This window comes from Leptonotus elevatus, chromosome 14 (assembly GCF_054856555.1).
Source record: "Leptonotus elevatus isolate MCC_2025b chromosome 14, RoL_Lele_1.0, whole genome shotgun sequence".
Lineage (NCBI taxonomy): Eukaryota > Metazoa > Chordata > Actinopteri > Syngnathiformes > Syngnathidae > Leptonotus > Leptonotus elevatus.
In genome coordinates, this window is record NC_141252.1 from 17,466,758 (window position 1) to 17,482,237 (window position 15,480).

General features: G+C 39.4%; 1 protein-coding gene and 1 pseudogene across 2 annotated transcripts; both read left to right on the forward strand.

The window, feature by feature from the left end:
- The first annotated feature begins 50 nt into the window (after positions 1–50).
- On the forward strand, positions 51–13,266 carry LOC147163197 (b(0,+)-type amino acid transporter 1-like). 2 transcript variants are annotated; one of them, XM_086094676.1, is made up of 6 exons: positions 51–807; positions 7,821–7,954; positions 8,674–8,803; positions 10,492–10,616; positions 10,715–10,802; positions 11,054–13,262. In XM_086094676.1, exons 1-6 carry the CDS (start codon positions 109–111, stop codon positions 11,282–11,284), a joined length of 1,407 nt encoding a protein of 468 aa, XP_085950802.1. In that variant the 5' UTR covers positions 51–108; the 3' UTR covers positions 11,285–13,262. The 2 variants fall into 2 exon arrangements, with proteins under 2 accessions (XP_085950802.1, XP_085950803.1); XM_086094677.1 differs by lacking the exon at positions 51–807 and adding an exon at positions 4,374–5,072 and having other exon boundaries at positions 11,054–13,266.
- On the forward strand, positions 5,617–6,330 carry LOC147163198 (b(0,+)-type amino acid transporter 1 pseudogene; annotated as a pseudogene).
- Positions 13,267–15,480: the final 2,214 nt, after the last annotated feature.

Here is a 15,480-nt window from a genome sequence, read left to right on the forward strand (position 1 = left end):
CGTAATTATTAACTCTTGGGCTGCTGTTAGCAGGACCTTGGCCACAGTATTATAGCGTTTTTCCAGTTGGAAGAAAGGCGCAAGACGGCAGACGTTCAATCAGCCACCATGGAAGATGAGACACAAAAGCTAAGCCTCAAGCGCGAAGTGGGCCTGGTGGGAGCCGTGTCCCTCATTGGCGGGACGATGATTGGCTCGGGGATCTTCATGTCACCGCAGACGGTGCTCGCCAGCATTGGCAGCCCCGGAGCCAGCCTGGTGGTGTGGGCATGCTGCGGTCTGCTGGTCATACTTGCTTCTTTTTGCTATGTTGAGATGGGAACCGTCATTAGAGAATCAGGTGGAGAGTACATCTACATCCTCAGGACGTCGGGCCCAGTCGTCGCCTTTTTGTTGATCTTCAGCTCTGTGTTATTTGTGAGACCCGCCGGTGTGGTTGGCATCTCGCTTAGTTTCGCTCAGTATGTAGTGGCCCCCTTCTACACGGAATGCGCGCCTCCCGTTTTGGTGGTCAAGTGTGTGGCCGCAGTTGCGATTATCACTTTAGCTACAGTAAATTGTCTCAATGTTCGCTTCTCCATGTCGGTGCAAGTGTTTTTTATGGTGGCCAAGGTCCTGGCACTGATAGTTATCATAGTAGGAGGTGTCGTGATGCTTGCCAGAGGACACACGGAAAACTTTCAGGACTCCTTTGAAAACTCAAATACTGGCATCTATCCAATTGGTATTGCTTTCTACCAGGGGCTGTGGTCATATGATGGCTGGAATAATCTCAACTATGTGACAGAGGAATTAAAACGCCCTGAGGTACAGTAAGTTTTTCAGATATTTTCATTTGATGTACATTATATAAAGTCAGCTTTGTTGTCTTTTCATCATCAAAATCTTATTCTAGAAAAAAAAAATGTCTTCAAGCCGTAAAACCAGTTGTAAAAATAGGTCCAATTTGCGTTTTGTTTGATGGCATAGACCAGGGGTGGTCAACTGCCGGCCTGCGGGTCGAATGCTACTCGAAGTGGCCCTTCATATTTCAAAATGTAGTAGAGCAGTTTTGAGTTGTTATAACAGTGTTCACCATTAGGTGGTAGACTTAGCCTCCAATCCCTCCAACTGTACTTCTCCAAAGAAGAGAATTTGGGTCTGGCACACTCACTGATCAGTATATATTACTGAATAGCCCATACATGCCCATGCAAGCCGTTGAAGCCACAGGGCGGCCATTTTACCTTTCCCATCTCACGAGCAGACTACTAAACTATACGTATACGTACAGATTGGACAGCTCGTAGGCTCTTAGTATAGGGCTGGGGGCGAGGGGCAGATTGGTCACTATTTCTTGATAAGTGGACGGTATGTGCTGCTTTGAAGACCCCCTTTTTCTTTTATCGCTCAGTTCCTTAGACCCCCATATTAGATTTGGCAGAGGCATCTTTTGTTGAATTACAGTTATAATTCTTTAATATAAAATATACAAGTTTCCTCCTGTAAACATCATTAAGAATATCATTTATACATGTATTTAAGGCAAGTTGTAAAATGTCTGAAGTCCTCTTTTTTTATGTTTTAAAAATGTAAAACATAAATTATGCTGTTTCTACCAAGTGCCTTCTCAAATGTTCTCCAATTTCGATACTGTGAACCAAGGGTGCTCAAGTGTGGTCCTCGAGAGCCCCTATATCCAGCCTGTTTTCCATGTTCCCCTCCTGCAGCACAGCTGAATCTAATGATCAGCTAATCAGCAAGCTTTGCAGAAGCCTGGTAATGATCCTGATCATGAATCAGGTGTTAGTGGAGAGAAACATGAAAAACAGGCTGGATAGGGGCTCTCGAGGACCGAACTTGAGCACCCCTGCTGTAAACGATAGCATGCAGAGAAACGTTTCTTGGGATTTGTAATATGGCGGCATCGCGGCTTTAAAAGTCTTGGCCTATCGCTATCCAGTAATATCACAGTGGCAAGAAGCCAGGACCGAATTAGGTCAAGAAAATGGCGTATTTCAGGAAAATATGAAGCAGATAATGTTCACCATATTTGCTGAATCAGAACTGCACTACTCGCAATTGCATATCATGAAAATACAGTTGAACCTAATTCAGAAAAAGGTAATCAATTATTAGCCGTGTGATGTAGTTTCAACTTTCAACTTCTTCTGGAAGTGTGTTGTTTTTTTTTGTAATTGCCTGCTCCTGGTTTGCTTGTTTTACACTACTACAAATACTATTGCTATTTGACAGTGTTAGTTTTATGTTAATTTTGTTTTCAGGTCCAATCAATAGTTTCTGCTCAAACAATCAGACTTTGTATTTATTGTACTAAAATGTGCAAAGTATGTGCATGTCACGTGCCGGTGAGAAGTTCTTCAAAGGTAAACAGCAGTCACCAATTTTTGTTGTGATTCAAGAGTAAGTATATTATTTCCCTTTCGTTTTATATTTGATGTTTTATAGCTTCATATACATTTTTGGTCTTGTCTATTTGACACAGACATTGCTGTTTGTGGTTATCTAGAATTTTCCTCAGTAGTTATTCTTTTAATGCCATAATATTTAGTTAGGTGCTGTCGAGACAATCTTTTTCCATCTGACCAGAGTTTCGCTTAAATTTAAAAAAACAAATGGCAAATGAATGAATAATATCTACCCATAAGTTGGATCGCTGGATCGCTGTTTCATAGTTACGCCACTAGGTAGCGCGCGCCATGTTTCTAACCAGACAGACACACACACCGCGTAGAAGAAGAATCTCGATTTGCCGGACATTTCCCTTTCCTCGTCTTCGACCCCAAGCTCCACTAAAAGGTTTAACTGTAATTGCCTGAAACAAGCAGAAGACCCTAATAAACATTTTTGGGGGAGGTGCATTTTGATTATTGTGTTATTTGATTGTCATAGTTAGTAGTTATTATCACTCATAAGTTAAATTAACTATGGGTCTGGGTGCACTGTTGTTGAGCTGTAATTGTGTTTGTGGTTTTGGAAAAGGGAGTTGTGCACCTAAACAATACCAACAACACAGCATGTAAGTTTCAAACATACTGTAAAAGACAAAAATACAGCATCATCAAAATTAGGTAGTGTTTAGAATAATTTACCTGTTCTGCGCTCCTCTTCCTCATATTGGATTTTGTGGCCAGAACATTTTGGGAAAAGAAAAAAAACATTCACAGCTTGAAACCTGAGCACAATTGACATTCTATTAATATGTTATGTCTTATTATGAACTTTGAAAACATACCAACATTACCTTTAAAATATTCCTCTTTGCCACTTATGTCTTCATGAGTAAGACCTGCGCATCTTCTTTCGACCCATTAAGCCTGTGCAAAGTTACATCACTAGTTTAAACACTTGGATGTGGTGTAAGTTAGTTTACCTCAGCTCTCTTTGGATTCTTAAGTAGTGAATTAATAATTAGCCATCTTGATTTGAAGACGCTGCGACCACCCGTACACCACGTGGCTCGTCAAAACAGTACCAACAACCTGTACATGAACAGAAAATATATTAAAAGCAACGAAGTACAACATCTACATATACAGAAGCCTCTTGTAAAGATCGCAAACAGTTTTCTGGAGACAAGCATATTAAGTACATGGATTACTCAAACGATGTCCTGTGGTCTGATGAGACCAAGCACAGTTATTTAGGTAACTGTGAATGCCAAGTATGTTCACCTCCCTTCAGAAACGGTGCCACGGGGAAGTAGTTCAATATTATGATAACAACTTCAAATACCCCTCGTAGGCTACCACTGCCTTGCTGAAAGGAGCTGAGGGTAAATGTGATGGACTGGCCAAGCATGTCTCCAAACCAAAAACCTACTGAACATATATATCTGGGGCATTCTCAAATGCAAGGTTAATAAGTAAAAGGTCACTAACATTAACCAGCTTTATGATGTTGTCACGGAAGAGTGGAAGAGGTTTCTGCTTCTGGGAACTTGATCCCCCAAAAGAGCTAAAGCAATGCTGAAGAATAATTGGGGTGTACTCACATTGATTGCCAACAGTTTTTTAGACCTTTTGGGCTGTGTTGAATTATTACAAGGGGACAGTAAATGTACACATTATACAAGCTGTGCACTCTTTTCTTTATATTATAGTGAAGCAAATTTTTTGTGTTGTCCCATGAAAAGATAGCATTCATCCATCCAACTTCTGTCACTTTGGTGAGATACTGTATGGTCGAAACTATTTTAAAAGATAAGCAAGGCTTGGCAGGTGTAGCAAAAGAGACAACTGTGTGATTTGTACCACAAAGTAATAATTATCCGACATGCTATGAAGGCTATCACTTACAATTGGTTGACCTTTCATTGTTTACACAGATGTATCATTACCCAATGCTTATCCTGAGTCTGAAGTAGTCTAACGATGGCAGCTGACAAACACGGAGTGAACCTAAAGAGGGATGTTGGGATTATTGGAGCCATATCTTTTATTGCTGGGACCATGATTGGTTCGGGGATCTTCATATCGCCCCAGTATGTGATCTCCTCAATCGGCAGTCCGGGAGCCAGTCTCATTATATGGGCATCTTGTGGGCTGATAGCCATGCTGGGGGGGCTCTGCTATGCGGAACTGGGAACAGTCATTCCAGAGTCTGGCGGAGAATATATCTACATGCTGAGGACATCAGGGAGAGTGGTGGCCTTCATGTTTGTCTTCAGCTTCATCACTGTCATGAGACCTGCCAGCGCTACGGGAATTGCGCTCAGCTTTGCCAAATATGCTGTGGCTCCTTTTTATATGGGCTGCGCCCCTCCACAGCTGGTGGTAAAGTGTACAGCCGCAGGAGCCATCATTGTTCTGGCCCTGGTGAACTGTCTGAGCTCCCGCCTGGCCACCATCATCCAGGTGGTCTCCATGGTGGTCAAAGTGCTGGCATTGACAGTGATCATACTGGGAGGAGTGGTGATGGTCTTCGACAAAGGCACTGGGAACTTTGAGGAAGCCTTTGAAGGAACCAATTTACGTGTCAACTCTTTTGGCATTGCTTTCTATCAGGGCTTGTGGTCCTATGATGGCTGGAATACTTTGAATTATTTAACTGAGGAGCTCAAACAGCCTGAAGTAAGACTTTTATGCCTTTCCTATTTTTCTTTACTGATAGGCCAAAGATGACTGCACTGTACATATATACATATATGTATATGTATGATTTATAACTATTGAATGATTCTTATTTAATTATATTCAAAAATTGATAATAATTATAATTTAAAAATATCAAATGTACAATTTTAATTTATTTTACTTTAAATTGTAATATTTACAATAAATAAAAATACATTATTTGAGACAAATGCTTAAAAAATAAATACATATATAATAAATACAGTTTAATTAACCAGTTATATGGAAAAACAGGGAAATTAATGCAATAAATATTACTTTTTTTAAACGAATGCACCATTCCCCGACCAAGATTTTATCTCTAAGACAATCTTTTACAAGGTTTTTATGCTCTCCAGAAAGAGGCAATCCCTTTCAGATAAGAATGTAAACATTTACAAGGAGACGTTTTATAGGACATAGCTTGATGTTTTGCTCATCCTTTGCTGAGTGTTGTCTTTTGCTGTAAAGAGACACACGAGTTCATATTCTAGCCGCCAAAATGAAAAGGGAAATCGGGTTGATCGGTGGCGTGGCATTTATTTCAGGATCCATGATTGGATCCGGTATATTCATGTCACCGCAGTTTGTGCTGGCCTACACAGGAAGTCCTGGAGCAAGTTTGTTGATCTGGGCCCTCTCTGGACTTGTGGCCATGTTCGCGGCGATGTCCTACACCGAGCTTGGAACTATTATTCCTGAGTCTGGCGGCGAATTTATTTACATCCTGCGGATCTATGGGCCATTTCCTGCTTTCTTTGCAGCAATTACTTTCATCATGATTGTCAAGCCTTTTGGCATGGCGGCAGTGGCAATGAGTATTGGCAATTATGGAACAGCCCCCTTTTACAGTGGATGTGATCCCCCACAGCTGTTGGTGAAGTGTGTTGCGGCTGTCGCCATACTGATCGTTGCCATCGTAAACATCTTAAACGTACGCCTTGCTGTCAGAGTCCAAGTCTTCTTCATGGTGGTCAAGATCTTAACATTGACACTTATTGTAATCGGAGGAATTGTGGCGGTCACACAGAGCCACGGTGTCATTGTGCAAAACTTGAATGTTGACGATGCATTTAAGGGCACTCAGTACTCTTTCAGCACGATTGGAATGGCTTTTTATCAAGGACTCTGGTCATATTCTGGCTGGTACAATTTAAACTATGTCATTGAGGAACTGAAACAACCTCAGGTGAGATTGCTGGAATGGATGGACTGATACAGGGATAAACACACATTTGGTTACAGAAGCTAAGAATGGATGAAAACATGATATGTCTTTGTTTAAACCACAGGGGAAAGTTGCGGCTAATGGACCAAACTTTACGGCATTTCATGGTCTTAGTTTAGCCATGTTATTGTGATGGGAAAATGAAGCACTGGCGATTATTATTTTTTTTTTACTCCTCTCGAAGGGGCCCTTGGTTTAAAGATGAAGGTTAGTACAATTGAAATTGATTGCATTCCCACTGCATCTTTAATGCAAATTCAACAGTGCCATCTAGAGAAAGTAAAAAAAAGAATATCACGAGTGCTTCGTTAAGCTTCATTTGGCCATCAATACATGCTTCTATCTATTTGGATGTAAGTTTTGCATCACTGTCACTGTAAAAAAAAAAAAAACAACTCTTCGTAAATGTATTTTCTCCACAATGATTGGAAGTTTAATGACAAATGAAACTTCATCAACTTGTGATATTATTTTTGACTCTTCTAGATGGCACTCTAGGTTTAATGTAAAGATGCAGTGGAAATTTAATCAATTTCCATTGCACTAGCCTTTATTTTTAAACCAAGAGCACGACCTAGAGGAGTAAATATATATTGCAAGTATTTCATGAAGCTTCATTTTCCCATCACTACAAAATACAAACCCCAATTAAATACACAACAAAGACAAGATTATTTAATGTTCAAACTTTTTTTTTAAACTATATACTCATGTTGAATTTGTTGCCTGCAACATGTTCCAGTGTGTTACATTAACTTCCCTTTTGACAACACTCAATAACTGTTTGGTACTGGAGACATGACTCGTTGAAGCTTTGGAGGTAGAATTCTTTCCCATTCTTGCTTGTTGTACAATTTCAGTTGCTAAAGAGTCTGGGGTCTGCGTTGTATTTCATGTGCCACACATTTTTCAATGGGAGACAGGTTTGGACTGCTGGCAGGCCAGTCTAGTCCTGTCACTCTTTTACTATGAAGCCATACTGTTGTAACACGTGCATAATGTCATTACGGCATTTTGTGTAAAATCCCAGCTGACTTTGGCCTCCCTAGTCTGGTTACCAGTCAGTCGCAGGACGCATACAGTATAGACGAACAACAATTTAGATTCACATACTCCACCTATGAGAATTTAGAGTCTTCAGTTAACCTAAGAAGTATGTTTTCAGAATGTTGGAGGAAGCTACAGAAAATCCAAGCAAACACTGAGATAAAATGCAAAATCCACGCAGCAAGACTGAGCCAAGATTCAAACCCCAACTGTCAGAACTGTGAGGCAGGTGTGCTCACCACTCAGCCTGTTAAAACCCATCACAAGGTGTAAAATAAATTAAACTAGCGTTAAGAAAAATATGTGTTAAAATGTGGGATAACGTTAGGACATGTCGACCGATCCACTTTTTCCAACGTGTCACTGAAACACTTGGTGTCACATGAAATTACTGTATACAAGTCTCTCTTGTGTTTTTCCTTTTATTGCAGAAGAATCTTCCGAGAGCAGTGGTCATTGCCATCTCGCTCGTGACTGGCTTGTATCTGCTGGTGAACGTCAGCTACCTGACAGTAATGACGCCTAAAGAGCTCATTTCATCCAGTGCAGTGGCCGTCACATGGGGGTGAGTAGCAGCACCTGACAAAGATATCACAGTACGTCCAGTACTTTTATTTCTTCTTTAAATAATAAAAGGAACGTCAAGGACTTTATTGTTTTTTACCTCCAAGCTCCACCTCCAGTCATGAGTTACAGAGTCACAGACTGTAGTCTAAACAATTAAACACTGGTAGGCCTTGAGCTACATTGTTTAGCAAAAACAAATTAACAAACAAAAACAACATGTAGGCTACTGAACACCATTGAGTAAAAGCTACTAAAATGGGGAGGCTGGGACCACCATAGTAGACACTCTTACTTTTTATTTATACACAATTGCTACAAAATTGTACTTTTAACGAACTAGCTTACCAAGTACTCACTAGTTTAATATATTTTTAACTAAAGAGCTTTTAAATGTACTGTCAAATGTATGTCAAATTAATAAAAATATACTATACCACACTGAAGTCCCATATACATTACGGCTTTATTTTTGTAACGTTAGCTTCTAATTTATTTATTAATATTATTATTTATTTATTTACAATTTCACACTAACCGGTCATTTAAATAAGAAAGCTATTGGCGGCCAGAGACATACATAGATACATACATACATACGTACGTACATTCCCATTTGGGGTTCCAACTTACGTGGGAAACCTTGTAGCAATGATATAGGGCGGAAAAGGGTGTTGTGTAAGCTTGGCAGTGGCCTTGAGACTTTTTTTTCTCCAACAGGAACAAGGTGTTAGGATCCTGGGGGTGGATCATGTCAATAGCTGCAGCTTTGTCAGCTTTTGGGTCACTCAACGGGACATTCTTCAGCGGTGGTCGCGTGTGCTTTGTTGCTGCACGTGAAGGACACATGGTGAGAATCTTGCTGTTTTAAGATTAGGAGACATATTTATTCTCCACAATTGAAAACCGTTCCCTGTTGTCTTAGTAATATGTCTGTGATATGCTTTAGTCAAAATGTCCCGAAAAATGTGGTGAGTTGATAAGGAAGTATACGTCCAAGATATCAAATTCCACCTATGCGTTCCTTTGAGGAAGCAGTCTGGGGACTCTGAGGTGGGCCCTCCTCTGAAGTTGAAGTCACTAACCCAAGGTGGTTTAATCACATTCATTTGTTTATTTATTTATTTATTTTTGTACAACTCAATACATTAAGTCATTCTGTTTATCAAAACAAGGGCAACATCAGCGAAACGTATCCTGGAGTTGACCTCCAAAATAAAAGCACACTCGTAACATAAGACAGTTACACCACATGAACCTTTAGTTGATTGCACCACTGTAAAAAAATAAAATAAAAAGTTTACATACCCCACAATTTCAAAGTTACAATCCACACAGTGAGAGCTAGTCAGAACTAGCAACAAACACATCACACACAATATTGTATTGTTACAAAAGTACTTTAAAGACTTTTTGGAAATGGTTGCTAACTTTATTAATTGTACTTTCACCCACATCTCAAAAGGTTGTGAACACTTTTTTTATTAGATTGTTTTTACAAAACTAAACAAAGTGGAAATTCAAACAGTCAACATTATCATTGAGGTACTTTGTTACTCAGAGATAATATCATAGATGTGCAATGAAATGGAAATAGATTGCTAGCTGTAGCGCTGATGTTAGCTAGCAGGCTAGCCATTATGTTTTGCTAATTACTCATTTAATGACAATCCAACCAAACTTTTTATACATACCTACCTGCTGAAAAATGCCTTCCACAAACCCAGTGATGGATGTTTGGTTTCCGGTCTGTTGCTTCAGAAGTGGCTAGGACGCATTGGACTTGAATGGACTGTCAATAGGACCCTCGCAGCTGAAGAGGGCAGACATCTTGCGTTGCCACTTTTACGGACTACTTCTGATATTTTTTGCTGAAATGAAAACACTGTTATCAGTGCGTGTTTTACGCTAGGATGGAGTAATGAGAGCCTTGCAAAGAGCGAGCTTCGCTGTTTGCATCGACCATTCAGAGTATATTATATCAATGTTGTGAACTGCGACTCAGAGATTAGGTTTACATTTCGCAGAAAAAAAATTCTTGATGGGCTTTACTTTCACTTGATTGTTGACATGACAACACAATGCAGACAAATCTTTGAGTAGAACCCGGAGATGTACCTTATAAGAGAAAATTAAGTATTTTTCTTAGCAATGTAATGTAATGCAAATAATGTTGATCCTATGTTGTCGCAGTTGTGACTGACGGAATAACGAATGGAGTAGATGCCACAGACTTTCGAGTTTCACACATCAGCGTCGTTTCCGGCCACTGATGGCCGCGTTCCAACACTCGCACCCACATCGCGCGCTCCCACCAATGGGCGCAGGGTGTCTCAACGCTGTGAAATACACTACACACTTGCACCCGTCGACGGGAACGCGCAATCGAGGGGCTCAAAGGTGAAAGCGCAAGAACTGGGACTCGGCCTGCACTTTGCAAACAGGAAATGGAAACAAAGCTGATGTGTGAAAACCAGAAAGTCGGAAGTCCCGCCTCCTCCTTGGCATAAAACCCCATTGTGTGTGTGTGTTTTCTAGCCGGATATCCTGTCCATGGCTCACGTGCACAGACTGACTCCATCTCCAGCACTCATTTTCACCACTGTTGTCTCCTTGCTGGTGCTCATCCCCGGAGACTTTCAGAGTATTGTCAACTTCTTCAGGTAAACACAGGTTCAGAATTTCCACTGAATGTCTTAAAAGCAAGCACATGGTACTTTTTTGTATTGATCTAAAATCAATCTTTCTTCTGGATGCAAAGTTTCACTGCCTGGTTTTTCTATGCCATCACATTGTCTGGCCTCCTCTACCTCAAGATTAAGAAGCCGGAGCTCCCAAGGCCATACAGGGTGAGTGCCATTCATGTAAGATACAAGCCCCAATTCCAGTGAAGTTGGAACATTGTGTAAAATGTACGATAAATGAAAACAGAGTATAATGATTTGCAAATCCTTTACAGCTATATTCAATTGAATATACTACATTACATTTTTCATAATTCCAACCTCACTGGAATTGGAGTTTGTAAACTAAAACCTCATGCAACATAAAACACAAATGGACGACTCAGCATCTGTACGCTTTTCCCCTTTTGCTTTAGGTTCCCATTATACTGCCCATACTGGTCCTCATCGCAGCAGTATTCCTCGTGCTGGCCCCCATCATTGACAGTCCTCAGATTGAATACCTCTATGTGACTTTATTTATCTTCAGTGGGGTCATTGTCTACATACCTTTCATTCATTACAAGGTCTGCCCAAACCTGTTAACCCGGTTGACCATATTTCTGCAGCTGTTTTTAGAGGTCGCTCCAGCAGAGAAAAACCTGTGATGTGTAATGTTTACTGACAATTTCGAGGACAAAGAAACTTTACACTTGGGATTCCTACTACAGTAATGCTCGGTCTAAACCTAATTGCAGTGCTGCACAAGTTACAAGATAACAAATAATTACACTGTTTAATATTTTGTTGGAACCACTGTTCACCACAGGACAACAGATATACCTGGAAAGGAAAAACTTGGTTATACAATTAGGTGGTAATATTACCTCATTTGTACAGTTTTCAATAAGTAGAGATGTGCATGACTTTTGGTGACAATTGATCATAGTTTCCTGACATTAACTGACAAATATTTTCTCTATAGTGAGGGTCTATGACAGGGGTGTCAAACATACGACCCGTGGGCCGGATCAGGCCCACAAAGGGGTAAATTAAGTAAAGTAATTAATCAAATTGTCACAATCAAAACATATACATTCGTAATTTCATTATATTTTACACACCACCTAAATTTACGATTTGTCTAAAAATAAATAAATAAAATAAAATCATAGACCAACATAAACGTGTTAAATACGACACAAATTCAAGTACTGGTAACATAAACACATATGACAAAGATTAATGTCCTTATAATTTAATTAACTGTACCACACAATACATTCTGGGAACAATATTTATGCAAAACAGGTAGATTTAACACATCCGGAACTGACACAGGGAAAGTGATGAAGCGTGCCATTTGCATTCATGTTATTTTATGGAACAATACAATTAGAGTTGAGCCCCGTAATGTAGGGCTGGCCCACCAATAGCGAAAATCTGCGTAGAATTGACGCCAATTGTTTTGAAGTTATATACCATGATTTTACCGATCTGGCCCGCTTGGTAATATATTTTCCTCCATGTGGCCCTTGAACTAATAACACCCCTGGTCTATGAGGAAAAGGCTTAAAGGGACATTCAGTGATCCCTAGTGCCATCTAGTGGTGAACTAATAATTCATTCATTAAAAAACAACAACTTGTTTATGTCAAAGGTATGCAAAAAAAAAATATCGTTTAGCATAAATGTATCTTTTTTTTTTTTTTTATAATCGTAGGTGTATCTTCCTGCTACGGATGCCCAAAGGACAACTTTGCGAATGTAGTTAGCCTGGGTGGTATTGCATCAAGTGTCAGACCCAATGGGTCAACCGCAGCTTACCTTCCACAGCTGGAGCCTGCAGGTGGTCGTCACTAATTCCCGTGATCGGGCCCATCGCTTGTCACCTTCTGCTTTGCTCTCGCAAGCTTTTACTACCTTTTTTTTTTTTAGCTCCTCCCATTAGCCGCTATATCTTGTTAGATGCTCCAGTTAAGTCCGGCTAGCTTGGTCCGTTGACGTTGCTCACCGGGGCTCTGCACTCGCCGAGTTGCTTGTTTGCTCGCGCAAAATAAGAATTGGTCGTAGGCTTGCGAAATGTGGTATCTCCGGGCCACCGTAGTGTGCGTGTTCCTGCGTGCGTCGAATGCTATTCTTTGACCACTAGATGGCGCTAGGAATCACTGAATGTCCCTTTAATGCCCAAAAATAAAAAATATTGTGGCAATTGTTTTGATATTTGTAGACAGTGACGTACGCCTGAGTATACTGTAAACAAGCATGTTAATTTTGGTGACGATTGGTTGTCGTTTTCTCACATGAATCAGCATTAAACTTATTTACATGAAGAGTTAGACTTTTCCGGAGTTGAGTGCTTTTTACATGTTTTGCTGAATGCTGAACTGTACTGTACAGTATACATACCACATTGGAGGCATTTCTGATTTCTCATGAAAATGAGGCTAAATGCACCTTATTGTGGCAGTTTAAAACAGGTGGGATTCATCAAAACTTACCATATTCTTATACTTGCTCATACTGCTGTGCATGTAGGTGTCTGCAATATATATATATATATATATATATTTTTTTTTTTTTTTACATTTATAATTTGTTTTGCATACACTTTGATCAATGAAGGCCCTGCTCATCCATTGCCATAATAAAAAACATGTAGGATGGAAATCTTGATTTATGAATATGATATTTTTTATTACAGAATCACTTTTTGGATATAGACATATATATATAACTGATTTTATTAAAATGAGGTCACGACTTTTGTGGTTCAGATATTTTAAAATGTAGTTCAAAGTGTTCTCCTTGTACAATTAATTTTAGATTTAATGGTACATTTTCTGTACATGTCATAATGTGTGATGGAGTTCCCCTCTGGGCTTTTGAAAGTTAAAATGAACTCAAGCACAAAATTCTTACCCATTTTATTAAATAATGGTCATTCACCAAAATGACCCAATGAAGCATGAACATTTCATGATGCAAATTTCACATGACAAAATATTGTTCGACACAAAAAAAGGGAAGAACAGGGATAGTATAGATGGACAAACGGCGAACACAAAAAATATACACACCATACCCTGTTCAAATGGCTTTTTGTGATATAAAAAATAAGCCCAATATATACTTCTTTTTTTTATTCCACCATTAATATGACCTAACCTGTACAACTCAATTGAAAAACAAGGAAATGTTTTCGAGAGGGGAACCAAAAATAACTGAGATAATATAGTTGCACAAGTGTGCACATCTTATAACTGAGGATGTGGCTGTGCTCACATTAAAACTCATGTTAAATGGGAGATCCTCCCTCACCAGGTTTTCTTCTCGTGTGTGTGTGTCTAATTTCTTCTTTACCCAGTTTCAGTTATTTTTACCCACCCTCTTGAAAAGACGTTCAATTGTAATGTACAGATTATACAAAACATTAATTGTGTAAAAAGATTTTAATTGAAATTATTTATCTTTCTCTTTTTTTTCAATCACAAAAACCTGACATTTGAACAGTTTGTGTAGTTTTTCTCCTCTCGGTAATGTGTTATTTTGATATGCACTCCGCATTACTGTAATAAGTTGCATTACGTTACAATACCAGGGTTTTTCCTGTGTACAAAATTCAGATGTGGCCACCTCTGATATCGCTCAATTGATTGAGCTCGGCAGCAACACATTTGAACTGCAGTTGCAGTGTTGCGCTATTATGGAGGCGCTATATTAACAGCAGTGCACCGGAATGACCTGAGGCAACAACCCAAGAAGAAACAGCTTATTATTATTTATTTTTTACTTTAATGTACCGAAGTAGAAACAGATCATGGAGCAACCGTTGTACACGCCCATTTCCTGGTTGTGAGGCAGAGGTGGCGCCCTCCAGCCATCGCCAAAGTCATACAAACTTAGTATATACAATAAACATAATAGTGTTTTACAACATTGCTGAACTATATTTACAATTTAATATGTACTTGTGTATGAATTTTTAATGATTGTAGTTTTAAAAAATATGACAAAAATTTATGGGAACTTTGTATTCATATAATTTCTCAATTTTAAAATGGCTACAGGAGGGCGGCCGATAATGGTAGGTGGTCACCGACGCGAGTACCGATACCTTAAAATAAGACTGGTTTTGGCACCGATACCTGGTAACGATAGTCACCCATCATAGTCAGGATGATACCACCTCTTCCTCATTTTGAGCCAGGAAAAACCCTGAATAAATGTATTTTGTTCATCAACTTCGGTATTCTATTGCCTTCTTTAAACCCCAAAGGAAATGTTTTACTTGCTTTTTTTTTTTTACATTGGGACCCCAGCTTACTTGCAGTTCAGCACCCACGGATTCACCTATTTGCAGATTCCCCCAAGCCCCCATCACAGTATTTTAATGTTTTTTTGTGGGTTAGGTGTAATTTTCCTGCCATTTTTCTCAGTTTTTAAAGTAAAACCATAGTGGAGGTTTATCAGTGTTTGTGAAGATTTTTTGTTGCTACAGTAACAGTCTCTCTCGTGTCTGTCCGCCCAAACAACCAAGCACGGTATCATACATTACAAAGGTGCCTTTTTTTTCTGAAAATGTGTCTGTGATTGAGCCGTTCTGTATTTTATACCACTGCGATGTTAACAGGTGGGCCAAATTGCGCGACTACACTTTCCACCAATCTAATAGGCTATATCGGATCAACCAACAGTTTGCATTGTATGCAAATTTTAACGACAAATGTATTTTGGCCATCACTAATAAATTGTAGTGCTACCTGTCAATATCTAACAAATGTATTAACTTTGACGTTAAATATCACATGCGGGGTTCCACAAGGCTCCATTCTTGGACCACTTATATTTAATATCTACACGT

Excerpts from the sequence above, each read along its gene's own strand:
- LOC147163197 (XM_086094676.1), top strand. The coding sequence starts at position 109 with ATGGAAGATGAGACACAAAAGCTAAGCCTCAAGCGCGAAGTGGGCCTG. Across the intron at positions 808-7,820 it reads AGGAATTAAAACGCCCTGAG|AAGAATCTTCCGAGAGCAGT; the intron begins GTACAGTAAGTT and ends CTTTTATTGCAG. Across the intron at positions 10,617-10,714 it reads AGTATTGTCAACTTCTTCAG|TTTCACTGCCTGGTTTTTCT; the intron begins GTAAACACAGGT and ends CTGGATGCAAAG.